This window comes from Salvelinus alpinus, chromosome 7 (genome assembly GCF_045679555.1).
Source record: "Salvelinus alpinus chromosome 7, SLU_Salpinus.1, whole genome shotgun sequence".
Classification (NCBI taxonomy): domain Eukaryota; kingdom Metazoa; phylum Chordata; class Actinopteri; order Salmoniformes; family Salmonidae; genus Salvelinus; species Salvelinus alpinus.
Window position 1 is genome coordinate 29,536,165 of NC_092092.1, and position 23,039 is coordinate 29,559,203.

At 40.3% G+C, this 23,039-nt stretch overlaps 1 protein-coding gene across 1 annotated transcript; it reads left to right on the forward strand.

Annotated features, from left to right (window-relative positions):
• The first annotated feature begins 340 nt into the window (after positions 1-340).
• LOC139580758 (diacylglycerol lipase-beta-like) lies at positions 341-21,301 on the forward strand. The gene is made up of 15 exons (XM_071409741.1): positions 341-1,054; positions 1,529-1,680; positions 1,914-2,088; positions 17,116-17,383; positions 17,478-17,600; positions 17,699-17,826; positions 18,031-18,157; positions 18,268-18,351; positions 18,433-18,510; positions 18,619-18,699; positions 18,781-18,908; positions 19,025-19,093; positions 19,573-19,645; positions 19,760-20,004; positions 20,167-21,301. Exons 1-15 carry the CDS (start codon positions 960-962, stop codon positions 20,360-20,362), a joined length of 2,022 nt encoding a protein of 673 aa, XP_071265842.1. The 5' UTR covers positions 341-959; the 3' UTR covers positions 20,363-21,301.
• Positions 21,302-23,039: the final 1,738 nt, after the last annotated feature.

Sequence of the window (23,039 nt, forward strand, 5' to 3'; positions counted from 1 at the left end):
CATCGTCAACATGTAACTCATCTCTGATTGTCTTCGTTTCCTTAGGGACCATCCATCAATAATCCGGGCCCAGCGCTCCACCCCGGTGCTGGTGTATTGCAGGCGAAAAAACAGATTGGAATTTTTCCACATACAGATGTTCATGGGATTAATCAACATATTCAATGATCTGATTCTATATTATTATGGCTTTTTAATAATTAAAACAATATTAATGTTACAATCAAGTATTTTTTTAATTGTCTTGGCCTAGACCACAAAACAGTGGAAGCAACTGATAACGAAACGAGAAGCGGAACTTTATTTTCACAGCACATGGTTCGACAGTTTTTTTTTAAGTAGACACAATCACTGGAAGAAAACAAAACACTTCGAGCAGCTTTGTTTGCTTCTGTACTGTACTGGCAGCCTGCTACCTATATTCATTATATTGGGGAGTTTTTATTTTCCTCAGATAAATATGTAAACCCATGTTGTTGACGATGGCTTCCAGGAATATACCAGGAATTAAATGACGGGTGAAGATGGTGCGCAATAGCAATGGTATCGTCAGCCCACTCCTTGCTAGCTAACGTAGCAAATCGAATTCAACGAAGCAAAATAAATAATTGTTTATTTTTACAAATCTGTGACATTACAATTAGATTGTGAACAAGTGTGCGGTCATTTAGTTATACACGGGCTCTTATTGAGGGGACATGCTAGCTAGCCAAGAGGTTCTATCTAATAGCTAGCAAAGCGCGTTAGCATATATTCGACGAAAGCAAATGGCAACAAAGTAACTACCTTCCCTTTTACGGCAATAACAGTAATTTCACGATCGAAGGTGTTGCGAAATGGCCATCTTAAAAAAGCAGTATTGCTTCTCCGAAAGATAACAAATCAGAACGTTGTCAAGTTAGCTAAATAGGAAAGGTTATTTCTCTCGTTACTGACTGATTGTATTGTAGCTATTTGTCATGCCTGGAATGATAGCGTTTGGTCGGCGATGGGGCATCGCAAGCGACGATCTGGTCTTCTCCGGCTCTTTTGAGCTGTTCGTCAGGGTTCTATGGTAAGTGAGCTCAACATTAATGGAACGATATTCAAAGCAAAGGGAGGGATGATGCATAACTGTTGTTATATCATACCACGTTCAGTAAATGACAGCTGTAAACGTAGCTGTCAGTAGTCGTAGCTACATAGATCCCACACTCAGTATTCTCTCATTGTTTGTATTTCACTTTTATTTATTATACAAGCATGAAATACACAACGTTATCCTCCCTGCTGTGCCCAACCCACAACCTGGTAAAGGTTGCTGCACTGACCTCTATTGGGGTGTATTCATTATGCCGGATATGTTGCAAAACGTTAAGCAAAAGGAGAGAAACGGGAGGGTCCCAACGGAATTTGTACAATAGAAACTCTTGTTCTGTTTTGTAAGTGTTTGGACTAATGATTACACCCCAGGTATTGCTTTGATGTGTTTTAATGATCTAAAAAAAAAATAGAATCAATCATGCTGTATCTCTTCACTGCCCTACAGGTGGATCGGGACGCTGGCTCTGTACACTCTCCATAAGGGGAAGTTTGACTGTTCTGGTGGGAGAGTTCTACACAGCTACCTGGTGGTTTTACTGGTCCTGTTGGCTTTCATCATCCTGTCTTTATGTGCCATCGTCTACGTCAGCGCTCAAGGTGAATCTTGCACACTTTTACTGCTATGACGTGATGAAAGGAATTTACATTAATTTACTGTATTATACATTGGGTTTAGAATTGGTGTGATATATTTTAGTAATTTTTTTTGTTTACCACTTATAGTAATATATTCAGTGCAATAAATAGGTCTGGTTATCATGACATAATCCTCTTCAGCATGACTCAGAGTTTTACGTTGTCAACATCTCTGATTGTCTCTGTTTCCCCAGGGACCATCACAAACCCGGGCCCGCGACGCTCCATCCCGGTGCTGGTGTATGTGCGGGCGATGCTGTACGTCCCTGAGCTGATCTGGGCCATCCTGGGTGCGATCTGGGTGTCTGATGACAGCCGGGGCTGTGAGCCTGCTGAGGTGGGGGCCGTCATTGCTGCAGTGGTCGCCAGGTGGGTGGGAAGAATGTTTTGTCCTGTACGTATACTGTGGTATGATTTTGGGGATTTTCATGAAATTTAATCCATAGAAGGGACCTTTTTTGACTCCATAATGTTTCATCTGTATGTGCTACAAATGAAAATTGGTGTCATATGAAGCTTTACCACTTTCTCTGTATTATGAGTAATATTTTGATTTCAATAACAATGTCCTTACATTAATATATGGATATTGAAAAATCTAAACATAAATATTGATAATATACCATTTTTGATTAGGAACATATTTCATATTGTTGAACATAATATACTCTACGAGCATATCAAAGTGCGATTTCTGCAAATGTTTATGGCCCATTTTATACAGAGACATTTGTATAGTAGGAAATCACAGCCTTCCTTTTACATGTATCAAATCATATTTTCATTGGTCACCAACACACAGCAGATGTTATTGCGAGTGTTGCGAAATGCTTGTGCTTCTAGTTCCAACAGTGAAGCAATATCTAACAAGTAATCTAACAATTCCACAACAACTACCTAATACACACAAATCTAAGGAATGGAATAAGAATATATACATCAACTCAGCAAAAAAAGAAACGCCCCATTTTCAGGACCCTGTTTTTCAAAGATAATTTGTAAAAATCCAAATAACTTCACAGATCTTCATTGCAAAGGGTTTTTAACACTGTTTCCCATGCTTGTTCAATGAACCATAAACAATTAATGAACATGCACCTGTGGAACGGTCGTTAAGACACTAACAGCTTTATTTATTTTATTTTTTATTTAACCTTTATTTAACCAGGTAGGCAAATTGAGAACACGTTCTCATTTACAATTGCGACCTGGCCAAGATAAAGCAAAGCAGTTCGACACATACAACAACACATAGTTACACATGGAGTAAAACAAACATACAGTCAATAATACAGTGAAAAATAAGTCTATATACAATGTGAGCAAGTGAGGTGAGATAAGGGAGGTGAAGGCAAACAAAATATATATATAAATAAATAAAAATATAAAAAGGCCATGGTGGCGAAGTAAATGTAATATAGCAAGTAAAAAATAAAAAAAAAACACTGGAATGGTTGGTTTGCAGTGGAAGAAAGTGTAAAGTAGAGATAGAAATAATGGGGTGCAAAGGAGCAAAATAAATAAATACAGTAGGTAAAGAGGTAGTTGTTTGAGCTAAATTATAGATGGGCTATGTACAGGTAAGGCAATTAAGGCAATTAAGGTCACAGTTATGAAAACTTAGGACACTAAAGAGGCCTTTCTACCGACTCTGAAAAACACCAAAAGAAAGATGCCCAGGGTCCCTGCTCATCTGCGTGAACGTGCCTTAGGCATGCTGCAAGGAGGCATGAGGACTGCAGATATAGCCAGGGCAATAAATTGCAATGGCAGTACTGTGAGACGCCTAAGACAATGCTACAGGGAGACAGGATGGACAGCTAATCGTCCTCGCAGTGGCAGACCACGTGTAACAACACCTGCACAGGATCGGTACATTCGAACATCACACCTGCGGGACAAGTACAGGATGGCAACAACAACTGCCCGAGTTACACCAGGAACGCACAATCCCTCATTAGTGCTCAGACTGTCCGCAATAGGCTGAGAGAGGCTAGACTGAGGGCTTGGTAGGCCTGTTGTAAGGCAGGTCCTCACCAGACATCACTGGCAACAGCATCGCCTATGGGCACAAACCCACCGTCACTGGACCAGACAGGACTGGCAAAAGTGCTCTTCACTGACGAGTCGCGGGTTTGTCTCACCAGTGTTGATCGTCGTATTTGCGTTTATTGTCGAAGGAATGTGCGGAACACCGAGGCCTGTACTCTGGAGCGGGATCGATTTTTAAAGGGGGAGGATCCGTCATGGTCTGGGGCGGTGTGTCATAGCATCCTCGGACTGAGCTTGTTGTCATTGCAGGCAATCTCAATGCTGTGCGTTACAGGGAAGACATCCTCCTCCCTCATGTGGTACCCTTCCTGCAGGCTCATCCTGACCTGACCCTCCAGCATGACAATGCCACCAGCCATACTGTTCGTTCTGTGCGTGATTTCCTGCAAGACAGGAATGTCAGTGTTCTGCCATGGCCAGCAAAGAGCCGGATCTCAATCACATTGAGCACGTCTGGGACCTGTTGGATCGGAGATTGAAAGCTAGGGCCATTCCCCCCAGAAATGTTGGTGGAAGAGTGGGGTAACATCTCACAGCAAGAACTGGCAAATTTGGTGCAGTCCATGAGGAGGAGATGCACTGCAGTACTAAATGCAGCGAGTGGCCGGAAACCAGAAACTGTCTTACTTTTGATTTTGACACCCCCCCCCCCCCCCCCCTTGTCCAGGGACACATTATTCAATTTCTGTTAGTCACATGTCTGTGGAACTTGTTCAGTTTGTCTCAGTTGTTGAATCTTATGTTCATACAAATATTTACACATGTTAAGTTTGCTGAAAATAAAAGCAGTTGACACAGGATGTTTCTTTTTTTGCTAAGTTTATAAATGTATGGATGAGCAATGACCGAGCAGCATAGGCAAGATGCAGTAGATGGTATAAAATACAGTATATACATATGAGATGAGTAATGCAAGATACAGTTGAAGTCGGAAGTTTACATACACTTAGGTTGGAGTCATTAAAACTCGTTTTTCAACCACTCCACAAATTTCTTGTCAACAAACTATAGTTTTGGCAAGTCGGTTAGGACATCTACTTTGTGCATGACACTAGTCATTTTTCCAACAATTGTTTACAGACAGATTATTTCACTTATAATTCACTGTATCACAATTCCAGTGGGTCAGAAGTTTACATACACTAAGTTGACTGTGCCTTTAAACAGCTTGGAAAATTCCAGAAAATGATGTCATGGCTTTAGAAGCTTCTGATAGGCTAATTGACGTCATTTGAGTTAATTGGAGGTGTAACTGTGGATGTATTTTAAGGCCTACCTTCAAACTCAGTGCCTCTTTGCTTGACATGGGAAAATCAAAAGAAATCAGCCAAGACCTCAGAAAAAAAATAGTAGACCTCCAAGTCTGGCTCATCCTTGGGAGCAATTTCCAAATGCCTGAAGGTACCACGTTCATCTGTACAAACAGTAGTACGCAAGTATAAACTCCATGGTACCACGCAATCGTCATACCGCTCAGGAAGGAGACGTGTTCTGTCTCCTAGAGATGAATGTACTTTGGTGCGAAAAGTGCAAATCAATTCAACAACAGCAAAGGCCCTTGTGAAAATGCTGGAGGAAACGGGTACAAAAGTATCTATATCCACAGTAAAACGAGTCGTGAAAGGCCGCTCAGCAAGGAAGAAGCCACTGCTCCAAAACCGCCATAAAAAGCCAGACTACGGTTTGCAACTGCACTTGGGGACAAAGATCGTACTTTTTTGAGAAATGTCCTCTGGTCTGATGAAACAAAAATAGAACTGTTTGGCCAAAATGACCATCGTTATGTTTGGAGGAAAAAGGGGGAGGCCAGCAAGCCAAAGAACACCATCCCAACCGTGAAGCACGGGGGTGGCAGCATCATGTTGTGGGGGTGCTTTGCTGCAGGAGGGACTGGTCACTTCACAAAATAGATGGTGTCATGAGGAAGGAAAATTATGTGGATTTATTGAAGCAACATCTCAAGACATCAGTCAGGAAGTTAAAGCTTGGTCGCAAATTGGTCTTCCAAATGGACAATGACCCCAAGTATACTTCCAAAGTTGTGGCAAAATGGCTTAAGGACAACCAAGTCAAGGTATTGGAGTGGCCATCACAAAGCCCTGACCTCAATACCATGGAAAATGTATGGGCAGAACTGAAAAAGCATGTGCGAGCAAGGCAGCCTACAAACCTGACTCGGTTACACCAGCTCTGTCAGGAGGAATGGGCCAAAATTCACCCAACTTATTGTGGGAAGCTTGTGGAAGGCTACCCAAAATGTTTGACCCAAGTTAAACAATTTAAAGGCAATGCTACCAAATACTAATTGAGTGTATGTAAACTTCTGACCCACTGTGAATGTGATGAAAGAAATAAAAGCTTAAATAAATTATTCTCTCTTATTATTCTGACATTTCACATCCTTAAAATAAAGTGGTGATCCTAACTGACCTAAGACAGGGAATTCTTACTAGGATTAAATGTCAGGAATTGTGAAAAACTGAGTTTAAATATATTTGGTTAAGGTGTATGTAAACTTCTGACTTCAACTGTATGTAAATGTTTTTAAAGTGGTCAATGATTTCAAGTCTGTATGTAAGCAGCAGCCTCTGTGTTAGTGGTTGCTGTTTAACAGTCTGATGGCCTTGAGATAGAAGCTTTTTTTCAGTCTCTCGGTCCCCACTTTGATGCACCTGTACTGACCTCGCCTTCTGGATGGTAGCGGGGTTAACAGGCAGTGGCTCGGGTTGTTGTCCTTAATGATCTTTTTAGCCTTCCTGTGACATCGGGTGCTGTAGGTGTCCTGGAGGGCAGGTAATTTGCTCCCGGTGATGCGTTCTGCAGACCGCACCACCCTCTGGAGAGCCTTGCGGTTGTGGTCATTGCAGTTGCCGTACCAGGCGGTGATACAGCCTGACAGGATGCTCTCAATTGTGCATCTGTAGAAGTTTGAGGGTTCTAGGTGACAAGCCAAATTTCTTCAGCCTCCTGAGGTTGAATTATATAAAAAAATAAAAAATGATTTAACCTTTAACTAGGCAAGTTAGTTAAGAACAAATTCTCATTTATAATGATGGCCTACCAAACCCTGTGCGCCGCCCTATGACGCTAGGAAACAACATCTCCACTTTGCTGATCCTCAACACTGGGGCCCCACAAGGGTGCATGCTCAGCTGTTGCGCCTTCTTCACCACACTGTCTGTGTGGGTGGACCATTTCAGTTTGTCTGTGGTGTGTACGCCGAGGAACTTAACTTTTCACCTTCTCCACTACTGTCCCATTGATGTGGATAAGGGGCTGCTCCCTCTACTGTTTCCTGAAGTCCATGATCATCTCCTTTGTTTTGTTGACTTTGAGTGAGAGGTTGTTTTCCTGACACCACACTCCGAGGGCCCTCACCACCTCCCTGAAGGCTCTCTCGTCGTTGTTGGTAATCAAGCCTACCACTGTAGTGTCGTCTGCAAACTTGATGATTGAGTTGGAGGCGTGCATTGCCACGCAGTCATGGGTAAACAGGGAGTACAGGAGGGGGCTGAGAATGCACCCTTGTGGGGGCCCCAGTGTTGAGGATCAGCGAAGTGGAGATGTTTCCTACCTTCACCACCTGGGGGCGGCCTTGCGAGGCTTAACACGTTTAAATGTCTTACTCACGGTTGCCACAGAATAGGAGAGCCCACAGTCCTTGGTAGCGGGCTGCGTCGGTGGCACTATATTATCCTCAAAGCGGGCAAAGAAGGTGCTTAGTTTGTTTGGAAGCAAGATGTCGGTGTCCGTGACGTGGCTGGTTTTCTTTTTGTAGTCCATGATTGTCTGTAGACCTTGCCACATACGTCTTGTGTCTGAGCCGTTGAATTGCGACTCCACTTTGCCTCTATACTAACATTTCGCTTGTTTGATTGCCTTGCGGAGGGAATAACTACACTGTTTTGTATTTGCCATATTCCCAGTCACCTTTCCATGGTTAAATGCGGTGGTTCGCGCTTTCAATTTTGTGCGTATGCCGTCATCTATCCACGATTTCTGGTTAGGGTAGGTTGTAATAGTCAGTGGGTACAACATCTCCTGTGCACTTCCTTATCAACTCACCCACCGAATCGGCGTATACGTCGATATTATTCTCTGAGGCTACCAGGAACATGTCCCAGTCCGCGTGATCAAAACAATCTTGAAGTGTGGATTCCGATTGGTCAGACCAGCGTTGAATAGTCCTTATCCCGGGTACATCCTGTTTGAGTCTCTGCCTATAGGAAGGCAGGAGCAAAATGGAGTCTGGTGTTTTGCGGGTACAATTTAATGAAGCTGCCAGTTGAGGACTTGTGAGGCGTCTGTTTCTCAAACTAGACACTAATGTACTTGTCCTCTTGCTCAGTTGTGCATCGGGGCCTCCCACTCTTTCTATTCTGGTTAGCGCCAGTTTGCGCTGTTCTGTGAAGGGAGTAGTACACAGCGTTGTACTAGATCTTCAGTTTTTTGGCAATTTCTCTCATGGAATAGCCTTCGTTTCTCAGAACAAGAATAGACTGACGAGTTTCAGAAGTTCTTTGTTTCTGGACATTTTGAGCCTGTAATCAAACCCAGAAATGCTGACGCTCCAGTTACTCAACTAGTCCAAAGAAGGCCAGTTTTATTGCTTCTTTAATCAGGACCACAGTTTTCAGCTGTGCTAACATAATTGCAAAAGGGTTTTCTAATTATCAATTAGCCTTTTAAAATGATCAACTTGGATTAGCTAACTCAACGTGCCATTGGAACACAGGAGTGATGGTTGCTGATAATGGGCCTCTGTACGCCTATGTAGATATTCCATTAGTAATCAGCTGTTTCCAGCTACAATAGTCATTTACAACATTAACAATGTCTACACTGTATTTCTGATTTAATTTGATGTTCTTTCAAAAACAAGGACATTTCTAAGTGTACGGTAGTGTATATATTTACCCCCAAAATATATGGGGGATTGGAATTGATGCAGACAATTACATTGATGGAAGCAACAATCTATCCGCAATATTAAAGCTGATCCACCCCCTAAGTTTTTTTTACTTAAAAAAAACAAAAACACCAGCAGAGGGCGACCATTTGGATTCATTAAAAAATTCGCTATGGTAACGCTTATAAATTGGATCATAACTCTACATCTAGTAGAGATCCCACTCTGGAACTTTGATATGCCTGTAGAGTATGTTAAACAATATATTTTAAAATGTGACAATCTAAGAATGGTATATTTTGAATATTCATGTTTATATTCTTCAATATTCATTTTTTTATCAATCAAAATACTACTCATATTACAGAGCAAGCGGTAAAGCTTCATGACACACATTTTTGCTTTGTAGCACATACAGATGAAACATTATGCTGTCTTAAAGGAGGCCTGGGTAAATTAAATGAATTATTTCTCAATTATGCTTTAAGATACAAACGTCATATTTTAGGCAGGGCAAACCTGTTTTGTTGATTTTTATGGTATATCATCAAGGACGTTTTTACTCATTCAGCAGTTTTTACCAGATTAAGTACAATACCATTGGAAATGTATGTTGAAAGTTTTATTTATATACCTAAAACTTAAGTTGAAAATGATGCTTTCGCTGCTTCCTGTTAACAAGACATATTGATAATAGCCCAATGTCAAAACACAGTTTGTGTCCAAATCAATAAACGATATTCAGAAAGAGTTTGTACTATATTGAAAACCTAAAATATTCTATCTACACATGTAATCATATTACTTGTATTTATTTCTAACGAGCACCATATCAACTGGACACAATCATTTTGTTTTGACAAATGGCGAAAATCACTCATCAATTAGGGGGGATGCGCTGTTGAAACTACCACGAAGAAAAAATACATCACTAGTTAGAGGATAACCTGCAGAACAGTCAGTTACATTTTGAAATGTTGCATTTTGATACGGGCAGTGGTGTAAAAATACTTTAAAGTACTACTTAAGTAGGTTTTTTTGGGTATCTGTACTTTACTATTTATATTTTTGACAACTTTTACTTCACTACATTCCTAAAGAAAATAATAAACCTTTTACTCCATACATTTTCCCTGACACCCAAAAGTACTCGTTACATTTTGAATGGCTAGCAGGACAGGAAAATGGTCCAATTTACACCCTTATCAAGAGAACACTACTGATCTGAACACTGCCTCTGATCTGGTGGACTCACTGAACACAAATGCTTCATTTGTAAATTGTGTTGTGCCCCTAGCTCTCCGTACATAAAAAAATAAGAACATGGTGCCGTCAGGTCTGCTTAATATAGGGAATTGGAAGTCATTTATACTTTTACTTTCAATACTTAAGTATATTTTAGCATTTACATTTACTTTTGGTACTTAAGTATATTTAAAACTAAATACTTTCAGACTTTTACTGAAGTAGTATTTTACTGGGTGACTTTCACTTTTACTTGAGTAATTTTTTATTAAGCTATCATTACTTTTACTCAAGTATGACAATTGGGTACTCTTTCCGCTTTTGGTTAGAGCGTTGGGCCAGTAACCGAAAGGTTGCTAGATTGAATCCCCGAGCTGACACGGTTAAAATCTGTCGTTCTGCTCTTGAACAAGACAGTTTAACCCACTGTTCCTAGGCCGTCATTGTAAATAAGAATTTGTTCTTAACTGACTTGCCTAGTTAAATAAATAAATTCCACCTCTGGATACGGGGTCACCAAAACAGAAAGGGAAACGCAACACTGTTTTGTCAATTAATCCTATCCATTATCACTTTGAAATCAATTGTGCGAGAGGGGGGATATGAGGTTGCACGTCCTGTTAACTAACACAGCTGAAAAACACACACAGAATCTGGGAATAATTTGTACATCACTGGTTAGAGGATAATTTTTGGTGTTACACTTAAAAATAAAATAAAAAGTGAATCACTTCCATCGATATCACTCTGAAATCAGGCAATCGTTTGGTGTAGCGCTGTTTAAACTAACACTATTCAAAGGCCACACGGAGTAACCTATACATGTTTGGTTAGATTAGAATTTGTAGAAGGCTTCTATTTATATTTTGGAATGGAGGATGTTGATTTCGGGAGGCTGCCATCACTGAAAAGGGAACAAACCACTTCTGTTAACTTCAACGAATCACGACCCGCCATAGTATATCAACAGTGACAACGGTTGGCTGTTATTTAAGGGATAGTTGGACTGTTACATTTGTTTATTGGTGTGTGTGACCAGCAGCTTTTATAAAGAGACCGCCCTGAGTTATTCGTGCCATTTGAGAAATAAATTGATATCTGCGTTCTATATCCTGCGACCCCCAGTGCATATGACAAAATCAACAGTACAAAACCAAAGATATTGATCTGTTTTAAGCAATCGATCTGGTGTCACCATGTTGACTATAAACTTTTACACTAACATCACCAATCTGAGGTTTAAAGGATGTGTAATTCGCCCCAATTCGATGTGGTCCAAACGTCAGCTTGTGTACACTGAAACAAAATACAAACACATCATGTAAAGTGTTGGTCACATGTTTCATGAGCTGAATTAAAATATCCCTGACATTTTCCATACAAACAAAAAGTGTATTTCTCTCAAATATTGTGCACAAATTTGTTTACATCCCTGTTAGTGAGCATTTCTCCTTTGCCAAGATTATCCATCCACCTGACAGGTGTGGCATATCAATGAGCTGATTAAACAGCATGAAGATTACAGAGGTGCACCTACTGCTGGGGACAATAAAAGATCACTTTAAAATGTGCAGTTTTGTCACACAACACAATGCCACAATGTCTCCAGTTTTGATTGATCGTGCAATTGGCATGCTGACTGCAGGAGTGTAATGTTTGTTTCTCTACCATAAACTGCCTCCAATGTTGTTTTTGAGAATTTGGCAGTACGTCCAACCGACCTCACAACCGCAGACCACATGTATTGTGTCGTGTGGGGGCGAGCACTTTGCTGATGTCAAGGTTGTGAACAGAGTGACCCATGGTGGCGATGGGGTTATGGTGTGGCCAGGCTTAAGCTATGTACAACGAACACAATTGCATTTTATCGATGGCAATTTGAATGCACAGTGATACCGTGACGAGACCCATTGTCGTGCCATTCATCCGCCGCCATCACCTCATGTTTCAGCATGATAATGCACGGGCCCCATGTCGGAAGGATCTGTACACACTTCCTGGAAGCTGAAAAAGTCTTCTTCCGTGGCCTGCATACTCACCAGACATGTCACTCATTGAGCACGTTTGGGATGCTCTGGATTGGCGTGTATAACTGCATGTTCGAGTTTCCACAAATATCCAGCAACTTCTCACAGCCATTGAAGAGGAGTGGAACAACATTCCACAGGCCACAATCAACAGCCTGATAAACTCTATGTGAAGGAGATAAATAAGGCAAATGGTGGTCACACCAGATACTGACTGGTTTTCTGATCCACGCCCCTACCGTATCTGTTATCTGTGGCCAACGGATGCATGTCTGTATTCCCAGTCATGTTCAATCCATAGATTAGGACATAATGATTTTATTTCACTTGACTGATTTCCTTATATGAACTGTAACACAGTAAAATATTTGAAATGGTTGCGTTTCTAATTTTTGTTCAGTATAGTAACACATCATGGAAAGTAGCGTTGTATACATTAATTAGATATGGCAAGATAATTCAAATGAAAACTCACAGATTTGTTCAATAATCACAGATTTCTTACTTTTTAAAATCTCTAAATGGTTAAACGAGTATTTTATGCACAACTTAACCTGGCGCTCTAGAAAGAGCTCCCATAGTGACTGTGCAGCAGCCCATTAATTTGACTTCTCTAAATATTTTTTTTATTTAACCTTTATTTAATTAGGCAAGTCAGTTAAGAACTAATTATTATTTTAGAATGACGGCCTACCCCGGCCAAACTTTAATCTAGACCGGACGACGCTGAGCCTATTGTGAGCCGCTCTAATACACTTCCTAATATAATTTTTTTTTTTTTTTTTTTTTTTTTTTTTTTTTTAGGGGTGGATCAGCTTAATATTGCGGAAAGAATGTTGCTTCCAATGTAATTGTCTGCATCATTTCCAATCCCCCATATTTTTTGGGGTAAATATATATATCCATACACGCATGCATACATATACACATATATACATACACATACCTATATAGACATACATACTTTTTTAAAGAATATACCTTTATTATTAATCCCCGCAACCCTACCACCGATCCCCCAATTGGAGTAAACTAATAAACACTTCTGCTTTTACCTTCAATTTATACATCTTATACCCATTTTACAGACACAGTCTACTTTATAATAGTTCTCTCTTGTTTGTTCTTAGTCCTTCCTCTATTTCTGTTGTCCATCCAATTTTATTTCCACTTGTAACTGTGCTATTTCACAAAAGCTCCGCACCTATACACATTTCACAGATCCCGTATGACTTACATTGTTTATCTTGTTATTAGTCCCACCCTTCAGTTCCACTCAACCCTTCCCATCTATCTTCCAACATCATCCATTTCGGATTTTTATTTGCCATATATTTTTCAACTGTGCTGTGATGCTTCACAAAAGATTTGAACCTTCCTATTCTCATAGCTTCTACAGATTGTAAATTAAAAATAAACATTTTTGCTAAAATAATTATTATATTATTGATTGATTGACTATGGCTTTTCAAATCCCCCAGTATTGCTATCTGTAGCGTTAGTTCTTGGCAAATGTTGCAATTCTTCAGCCATTCCTGGACCTGTGACCAAAAACGAGCTACATATGGACAATACCAAAATAAATGATCTAATGACTCTGCCTCCTCACAACAGAATCTGCAGAGCTGGGAAGATTGTATACCCCATATATATAACATTCTATTAGTTGCAAGAATTTTGTACAGTAATTTAAATAGAAAAATTCGAAGTTTTGAATCAGGCGTTGTTTTGCGTATCAATTCATAAACCATGTGCCATGGAATGGGTACATCGAAAATCTCTTCCCAACTATTTTGCAATTTATATGGCACAGCTGTCAGTTTTTTGGTCCTTAAATGAAATTGGTATATGTTTTTATTTATCACACTTTTCTTTAACCATTTATGTTCTTTAATACAGGGCCGACATACAAGTTCCTTACTTTTTTCCCCTTCTACTTGCCTCTTCCATTTTTGTGGTAATGCTGCAATTAATTGGTTGTAATTTTGGGTAGAGCAGACATTTCCATATGTCTGTGTTAGCTGCATGTGTGACATAACTCCACCAGTCCTATTTATGATATCATTCACAAAAATTATACCTTTTTTAAACATTTCTTCGATAAATACATTTTTTTTAAATTACTATATTTTTGAATTTAACCACAATATTTGTTGTACTATTTGTTCCGTCCTTTCAGGTGTATTAAACTGAAATTGCAACCAACTTTCTAAGGCTTGTTTAAAAAATAAGGATATTTTGGAGATTATTTCCTTTTCAAACAACCGAAAGTGAGCAGAGACATTCGTACCAATTTACTAGAGAACCAGTTTGGATTTAAGTATAACTTTTGTATGACTGATGCCTTTAGTGAGAGGTCTAATGCTTTAATATTTAATAATTTCTGCCCTCCGAATTCATATTCGTTATATAAATAGGCCCTTTTAATTTTATCTGGCTTGCCGTTCCAAATAAAATGGAATATTTTTTGTTCATATAATTTAAAAAGCAGGTCACTAGGTGTAGGCAAAACCATAAGCAAATAGGTAAACTGTGATATGACTAAAGAGTTAATCAGGGTGATTTTTCCACAAATAGACAGGTATTTTCCTTTCCATGGTAGCAAGATCTTATCTATTTTTGCTAACTTTCTATAAAAATTTATTGGAGTGAGATCATTTCTTTCTTTTGGGATTTTTATACCGAGTATGTCCACATCTCCGTCAGACCATTTAATTGGTAAACTACATGGCAATATAAAATGTGTATTTTTTAGTGATCCAATACGTAATATGGTACATTTATCATAATTTGGTTTTAATCCAGAGAGGATAGCAAAGGTATCTAGATCCTCTATGAGGCCCTGGAGAGACTCTAGTTGTGGTTTTAAAAGAAAACATGAATCATCAGCGTACAATGACACCTTAGTTTTTAAGCCACGGATTTCTAATCCATTAATATTAATGTTTGATCTAATTTTAACAGCTAACATTTCGATGGCAATAATAAATAGATATGCCGATAGTGGACAACCTTGTTTTACTCCTCTAGATAGTTTAAAATTTTCTGAGATGTAGCCATTATTTACTATTTTACACCTAGGGTTACTATACATAATTTTAACCCATTTTATAAGAGATTCCCCAAAATTGAAATATTCTAGGCATTTATATATAAACTCCAGTCGTACTTTATCAAAAGCCTTTTCAAAATCAGCTATGAAAACCAGGCCTGGTGTCCCCGATATTTCATAGTGTTCTATTGTTTCCAGTACTTGCCTTATATTATCTCCAATGTATCGTCCATGTAAAAAACCTGTCTGATTAGGATGAATAATATCTGACAACTTTTTTTATTCTATGCGCCAAGCATTTTGCTAGGATTTTTGCATCACAACACTGAAGTGTAAGAGGTCTCCAGTTTTTTAATTGGACTGGATCTTTATATATACCACTTGGGTCCTGTTTCAGTAATAACGATATCAGACCTTCTTGTTGCGTGTCTGATAATCTACCATTTATATAGGAGTGGTTAAAACAAGCTAATAATGGTCCTTTGAGTATATCAAAAAAAGTTTTGTATACTTCCACTGGTATGCCATCCAGCCCTGGAGTTTTCCCATCCTTAAAGGCCCCAATTGCATCAAGCAGTTCCTCCTCTGTAATTTGGCCTTCACATGAGTCTTTCTGTACAGATGTTAATTTTACATTATTAATAGGAAAAAAATCCATACAATTAGTTTCAGTTAGTGGAGATGGAGGAGCCTGAAACGAAAACATATTCTTAAAGTACTTTACTTCCTCTTTCAAAATATCATTTGGTGAATCATGCGTGACTCCATCATTTGTAACAAGTTTTAATTAAAAAAAATTGGTAGCATTTCTATATTGAAGATTGAAAAAGAATTTGGTGCATTTTTCCCCATATTCCATCCAGTTCGCTTTATTTTTATAATATATTACACTGGATCTTTCTTGAATAAGTTCCTCCATTTCTTTTTGTTTTTCCTCTAACTTATTCTGTGCCTCTATGGTACCGTTTTTATTGCTATCTAACTGTACTGTTAGTCCTTCAATTTCCTTTGTTAATATGGACTCTTTTGATCTATATTCCCTTTGTTTTATAGATGAGTACTGAATTGCATGGCCTCTAAAGGCACACTTAAAAGTGTCCCATACAATAAGGGGATCTGCTGTACCTATGTTATGTCTGAAAAAGTCAGTTATAAAATCTTCTGTCCTAGTTCTAAACAATTTATCATCTAGTAGACTTTGATTAAATTTCCAATATCCTCGTCCACGTGGAAATTCTGTAAGAGAAATATATATGCCAATTATGTGATGATCCGACCGCATTCTGTCCCCTATCAACACTTTTTAAACTTTTGGTGCCAGAGAGAATGGTATAAGAAAGTAGTCAAGACGACTAGCTTGATTCAGCCTCCGCCATGTATATCTCACTAAATCAGGGTATTTAAGTCTCCATATATCCACTAATTCCAATATATCCATGACATTCATGATTTCCTTAAGTGCCTGAGGGTGATAGTTTGTAGTGTGATTTCCTTTCCGGTCTATAGAGGTATTTAAGACCGTATTAAAATCTCCCACTATAATAATAGAGTCTAGTGTTGCTTGTAGAGTTGATAAATTCTTATATATATTTTCAAAGAAGCTTGGATCATCATTATTCTTACCGTATAGGTTAACAAGCCATATTTGTTTATTGTCCAATAACATATTTAAAATAATCCATCTACCTTGAGGATCTGTTTGGACAATTTGCACATTTGGATCAAAATTATTGTTAATTAAAACCATCACCCCTTTTGAATTTCTTTGCCCATGGGAGAAATATATTTTGCCCCCCCAGTTCCTAATATTTAGTTGCACAGCCTTTTGCCCTCCAGAACAGTCTGAATTCGTCCGGGCATGGACTACAAGCACTGCTTTCACCTGGATTCACCTGGTCAGTCTTTGTCATGGAAAGAACACTCAGTGTATGTCAACAATCCTTCCTCCAAAGGACCCTTCTATAGATTACATTTTGTGAAAATCCAAAACATCACTGTCCTGTTTTGTTCTAGTTTCGTGAGGAATCGCCCATATAGGCCTACATCCTACCTGAATATACAGTACATTGGCAGTTTACATTGTGTGAAACATTCATCTCCCTCCCTGGCAGTTGGATCCTGCTGCTGTCCACAGGGGTGGGAGTGCTGTTTGTGTTCGACCCGCTGGGCAGCCGCCTTCCTGGGCCTCCGTCCCAGGAGCAGATAGGGGTAAGGGACCTGGAGAGCAGTGAGGGCTCCCAGCTCCTGTCCACCGCCCGCTCCCTGGCTGTCAGGGTGTGGGAGAGCAGGCTGAGGCTCCTCTGCTGCTGCCTGCCTCAGGATGAGAGCCACAGAGCTGCCTTCTCCAGCATAGCTCAGCTAGTCAGCGGATTCTTCTCGGTGAGTAAGGGAAACAGGGTGTGTCTGTGTACATCTTGTCGGTCAGTGTGAGACTAAAGTTTTTTTTAAACTAATCATGTTTTCATTGTGTTAGGATACAGACCTGGTTCCCAGTGACATCGCAGTGGGTCTGGCTCTGCTACATCAGGAGCAGGATAAGAAGGAGCAGTGTAGGGATCCAGACGAAGTCCTGCCTCACAGCCCCTCATCACCTATCGTAAGTACTGGAGTCAGTCAATAAGTCTGTCAATCCGTCCAAAAATAATCAGTGAGCCATTAAATTAATCAATTACTATTTCTGTGTGTACTCTGCAGGCGGAGGATCTTGAGGCAGAGCTGGAGAAGGCAGCCCACTGTATGCAATTTGCTATAGCAGCGTATGGCTGGCCCATGTATGTCTACTCCAACCCACTCACTGGAGCCTGCAAACTCAGTGGGAACTGGTAAGACTGTTACACCTCTAATTTAACGTGCTCATCCTTCTCGATTTTTGAGCTGGGGAGTGAAACTAATTTGGCCTCCTATTTGTTAACAGCAATATCTAGAGGAGTGGACACCAGTGTATTAAATAACTACATAAACAAAAACACAAGCATACCTACATAGGCACTGTAAATACTTATATGCCCGTCTACTGTGTGTTTCAGCTGTAAGACCCAGTCTGCTGAGTATGACATTGTCGGAGGAGACAACATGGGCTGCCATTTCTCCTCCATCCTCCACAGCACCGGCCTACAGTACAGAGACTTCATCTACGTTAGCTTTCACAACCAGGTACTTCGACTCAGGGCAAATCTCAAGTGAGATCCTATTCCCAAATTAGTTTGCTACCTTTGGCCAGTACTGAATTCTCTACTGATGAAATGTAACCCTGTGTGTTCCAGATCTATGAAATTCCATTCTTTGTGGCTCTGGACCATAAGAGAGAGGCAGTATTGGTGGCTATCAGAGGAACACTGTCACTCCGGGTGAGACTCCTCCATCACTCCGTTCCACCTATCTATCTATTGCTCTCTCTCTCTCACTCACTCATGTACATTTCTGTGTAGGATTTGCTGACTGACCTGTCTGCAGACTGTGAGAACCTCCCAGTAGAGGGAGTGTCAGGAACATGCTATGCTCACAAGGTGGATAGAATAGTCACATTACTTCATCTATTGAATTTACATTTCTATGAATTTCTATCAGAGCATTATTTATTTGTAGATAGGAGTTGTAACCTCTGTGTTTCACAGGGCATGTCTCAGGCAGCCGGCTACATCTATAAGAAGCTCCTCAACGATGGCATTCTAAACCAGGCTTTCACCATCGCACCTGTAAGTCTCCTTACCTGTCCTCTCTCCGAAAAAGTACATTTCTTGTAACCTTAGAAGCCCTAACTGTGTGTGTGTTTTCAGGAGTACAAGCTAGTCATCACAGGCCACAGTCTTGGAGGGGGTACAGCCTCTCTCCTGGCCATTCTATTACGTAGCTCCTTCCCCACCCTACAGTGTTATGCTTTCTCTCCACCAGGGGGACTTATGAGGTACCAACACACACATTCAAATAATTAATGCCTGGCATTACATCAAGTGAGGATTTAAGTTTGTGTAATGTACTTAGTATTATTCAAATTAATTTCCCTTTGTGCTCCCTCTGCAGTAAAGCCCTGGCGGAATATTCCAAAGACTTTGTGGTGTCTGTGGTGTTGGGCAAGGACTTGGTGCCAAGGTGAGGAGCCACTTTAGACTGAGATGCCCCCCTCCTCCTGTCATGTGCTCTGTACTCCCATGTTTATCTCAGACAAAAGGTTCCCCCGAAACAAACTGTGTTCTATTAATGAGTTTCTCACTATTACACATTATTATACTAGTACACACAGTGGACCAGGATAGGGATTCGGAAACTCTTGTTATATTCATGTGTCAGTGTGTCAACTCAAGTGGAAAGTCCTGGTTTCTGAGTCTGAATGTGAAAGTGCTGTGGTGTAGAGGCTATTCCTGACTCTGAACGATGGAGACGCTATATTTAGGATCTGCCCCCTTATTACAGGCACATAGAAAATGAGAGCAACTCTCCCGCCCTCTCACTCTTTTCTCTCTCCCTCTCGCTCTCCTCTCTGAGTTGGAGTTCAAGTGCTTGTTCTGTGTTTTGTTGAAAGCACAGATTTCATTCATTTTTCCTTTCTCTCCTCCACTTCCATCTCTCAGGTTGAGTTATCCCAACATGGAGGACTTGAAAAGGAGAATATTAAAAATGGTTTCTAATTGCAATAAGCCCAAGGTGAGAACAATAAAATTCTAATCCAAAATTGAGTTTATGAATCAAATAAGTTGGGCAGAATCCTAACTTTGGAGAGGGACCCTGATGACTTCTCTTTCTCTCCGTCTCCCTCAGTACCGTATCCTACTCCAGGGCTGTTGGTATGAGTTGTTTGGGGGAGATCCTGATGACTTCCCTACTGAGATGGACAGAAGGGAGGAGGAACTAAGCCAGCCGCTCCTGGGGGAGGAGACACTGATTCGTGGCTCCTCATCCTATCACAGCCTGGCTTCCGAGGACTCTCCGGTACACTGCGCCCACCTGCCACTTTATTTACCGGGACGTATACTGCACATTACAGAGGACGGCCCATCACGGAGGTGTGTATGGCACACACACACACAGACGACACAGACACACACACACACACACACACACACACACACACACAAAATACATTACACCCATGTCTGCCTTTGTCATTGACCAAAGTTTTTGTTTTCCACTTTTTCTTTCCCTTCCCTCCTTCATCGCTTCTCCAGGTCCTGTTTTTCCCAGGTGCGTTACCGGGCGGAGTGGTCCAGTGAGACAGCGTTCCGGAGTGTTCTCATCAGTCCTAGGATGATCGCAGACCACATGCCTGATGCTGTACTCCGATCTCTCCACAGTATGACACAGGACAGGCCCTTCAACCTCTGCCCCTCGTCGCTTAGCAACAGCCACCTCAACGTCATCTGAGTCACACTGCTACACACATACACACACCTGGACAGGGCGAGCCTGACTGTCTGTTGCAAGGCTGTCCCCAGTCCTTTGGTTCCAGTTTCATCTCTTCCCACCCCGTCTCAATTCCACCCCCCCCCCCCCCCCAGTTTCTGTCCCTGTTTTGTCCCTAGTCCATGACCAGGATACTCAACAGCGAAGACAAAGGAACAAGACAATTGGACTCCTCAATTAAAGGACTGTGCAGGACTGTCTTTCTCATTAGGCCTTTGGAAAGGGGGTTGTTATTTGATTATTTATTTATGTAGTAAACATTTGTTGCCATTTCATTGGTTATTGCTATCTTTTGAGTAATTCCATGAACTGTCCTTATCATCCATTGTGCTCTGTGCACATACTTAGATAGCATTGCAGTGTTACTGTAATTTCAAAAGTGTACATTCAGATTTTATTTTCTTTAGTAGTTTTTTTTTGGCTGCTGGTTTTGAGATTATTTTTTGATTATGTAACTGTGCTTTGTCTTGTGTTGAATGTCTAAGACTTTGAAATTGCTTGAGGTAGAAGTTGTCCTGATCTTAGACCACAGATCTAAGATCAGATGACCCCCCCCACTCCTTAGGGTGGGTGAAGAGCAATATCTGACCTTGTATCAGTGTCAAAAATCAGGGCCTTATTGGCCTATGCATCGCAGATCAACAAGTCTCACCAATGCTTGACCAGTTTGTTTTGCCCCATATATGAAAACAAATTAGTTAATTGGTATGAAAACGACTTCTAGGTGATATCAGGTAGCCTAAATGACACCAGTTTCATGACACATGTTCTGTTAACATGCCATATACATACTTTATAAGGTAATTAAACATTGAAAAACGAAAGTCAAAGTAATGGTTTACGTCTTGAATCCTGTATTTGTGATGAGACTCATCATACAAATAAACTTGTCAATAGTCACTGCAGTTATTTGTGTATTTGGAGGCTGGTTTACTTACACTACCAGTCAAAAGTTTGTACACACCTACTCATTCAAGGGTTTTTCTTTATTTTTTTTACTATTTTCTACATTGTAGAATAATAGTGAAGACAACTATGAAATAACACATATGGAATCATGTTGTAACCAAAAAGTGTTAAACAAATCAAAATATTTTATATTTCAGATTCTTCAAATAGCCACCCTTTGCCTTGATGACAGCTTTGCACACACTTGGCATTCTCTCAACCAGCTTCACCTGGAATGCTTTTCCAACAGTCTTGAAGGAGTTCCCACATATGCTGAGCACTTGCTGGCTGCTTTTCCTTCACTCTGCGGTCCAACTCATTCCAAACCGTCTCAATTTGGTTGAGGTCAGGGGATTGTGGAGGCCAGGTCATCTGATGCAGCACACCATCACTCTCATTGGTCAAATAGCCCTTACACAGCCTGGAGGTGTGTTGGTTCAATGTCCTGTTGAAAAACAAATGATAGTCCCACTAAGCCCAAACCAAATGGGATGGCGTATCGCTGCAGAATGCTGTGGTAGCCATGCTGACAGTATCACCAGCAAAGCACCCCCACACCATAACACCTCTGCCATGCTTTACGGTGGGAAATACACATGCGGAGATCACCTTCACCCACACCGTGTCTCACAAAGACACGGCGGTTAGAACCAAAAATCACAAATTTGGACTCATCAGACCAAAGGACAAATTTCCACCGGTCTAATGTCCATTGGTCGTGTTTCTTGGTCCAAGCAAGTATCTTCTTATTGGTGTCCTTTAGTAGTGGTTTCTTTGCAACACACCGACCATGAAGGCCTGATTCACACAGTCTCCTCTGAACAGTTGATGTTTAGATGCGTCTGTTACTTGAACTCTGTAAAGCATTTGGGCCGCAATTTCTGAGGCTGGTAACTAATGAACTTATCTTCTGCAGCAGAGGTAACTCTGGGTCTTCCATTCCTGTGGCGGTCCTCATCAGAGCCAGTTTCATCATTGCGCTTGATGGTTTTTGCAACTGCACTTGAAGAAACATTCAAAGTTCTTAATTCTCCTTATTGATTGACCTTCATGTCTTAAAGTTATGATGGACTGTCGTTTCTCGTTGCTTATTTGAGTTGTTCTTGCCATAATATGGACTTGGTCTTTTACCAAATAGCTCTATCTTCTGTATACCCACCCCCCACCTTGTCACAACACAATTGATTGGCTCAAACGCATTAAGAAGGAAAGAAATTCCACAAATTAACTTTTAAGAAGGCACACCTGTTAATTGAAATACATTCCAGGTGACTACCTCATGAAGCTGGTTAAGAATGCCAAGAGTGTGCAAAGCTGTCATCAAGGCAAAGGGTGGCTCTTTGAAGAATCTAAAATATAAAATATATTTTGATTTGTTGAACACTTTTGGCTACTACATGATTCCATATGTGTAATTTCATAGTTTAAATGTATTCACTATTATTCTACAATGTAGAAAATTGTAAAAAATAAAGGAAAACCCTTGAATGAGTAGGTGTCCTAAAACTTTTGACTGGTAGTGTACATTATTTACGAAACATTTGCAAAGTCCCCAAGCAATTTTTAGAGACTACCTGTTGAGTTAATAAAGCAACAGTACAGTGATGAGGCACATTGAATAAAGTTGGCAAATTAGAGTTAACAATATTGATGTGGACAGTGCTATTGAATGAAAAACACTTCAAACGGA

Excerpts from the sequence above, each read along its gene's own strand:
- LOC139580758 (XM_071409741.1), top strand. The coding sequence starts at position 960 with ATGCCTGGAATGATAGCGTTTGGTCGGCGATGGGGCATCGCAAGCGAC. Across the intron at positions 17,384-17,477 it reads TAGTCAGCGGATTCTTCTCG|GATACAGACCTGGTTCCCAG; the intron begins GTGAGTAAGGGA and ends TCATTGTGTTAG. Across the intron at positions 18,700-18,780 it reads AGGCTTTCACCATCGCACCT|GAGTACAAGCTAGTCATCAC; the intron begins GTAAGTCTCCTT and ends GTGTGTTTTCAG.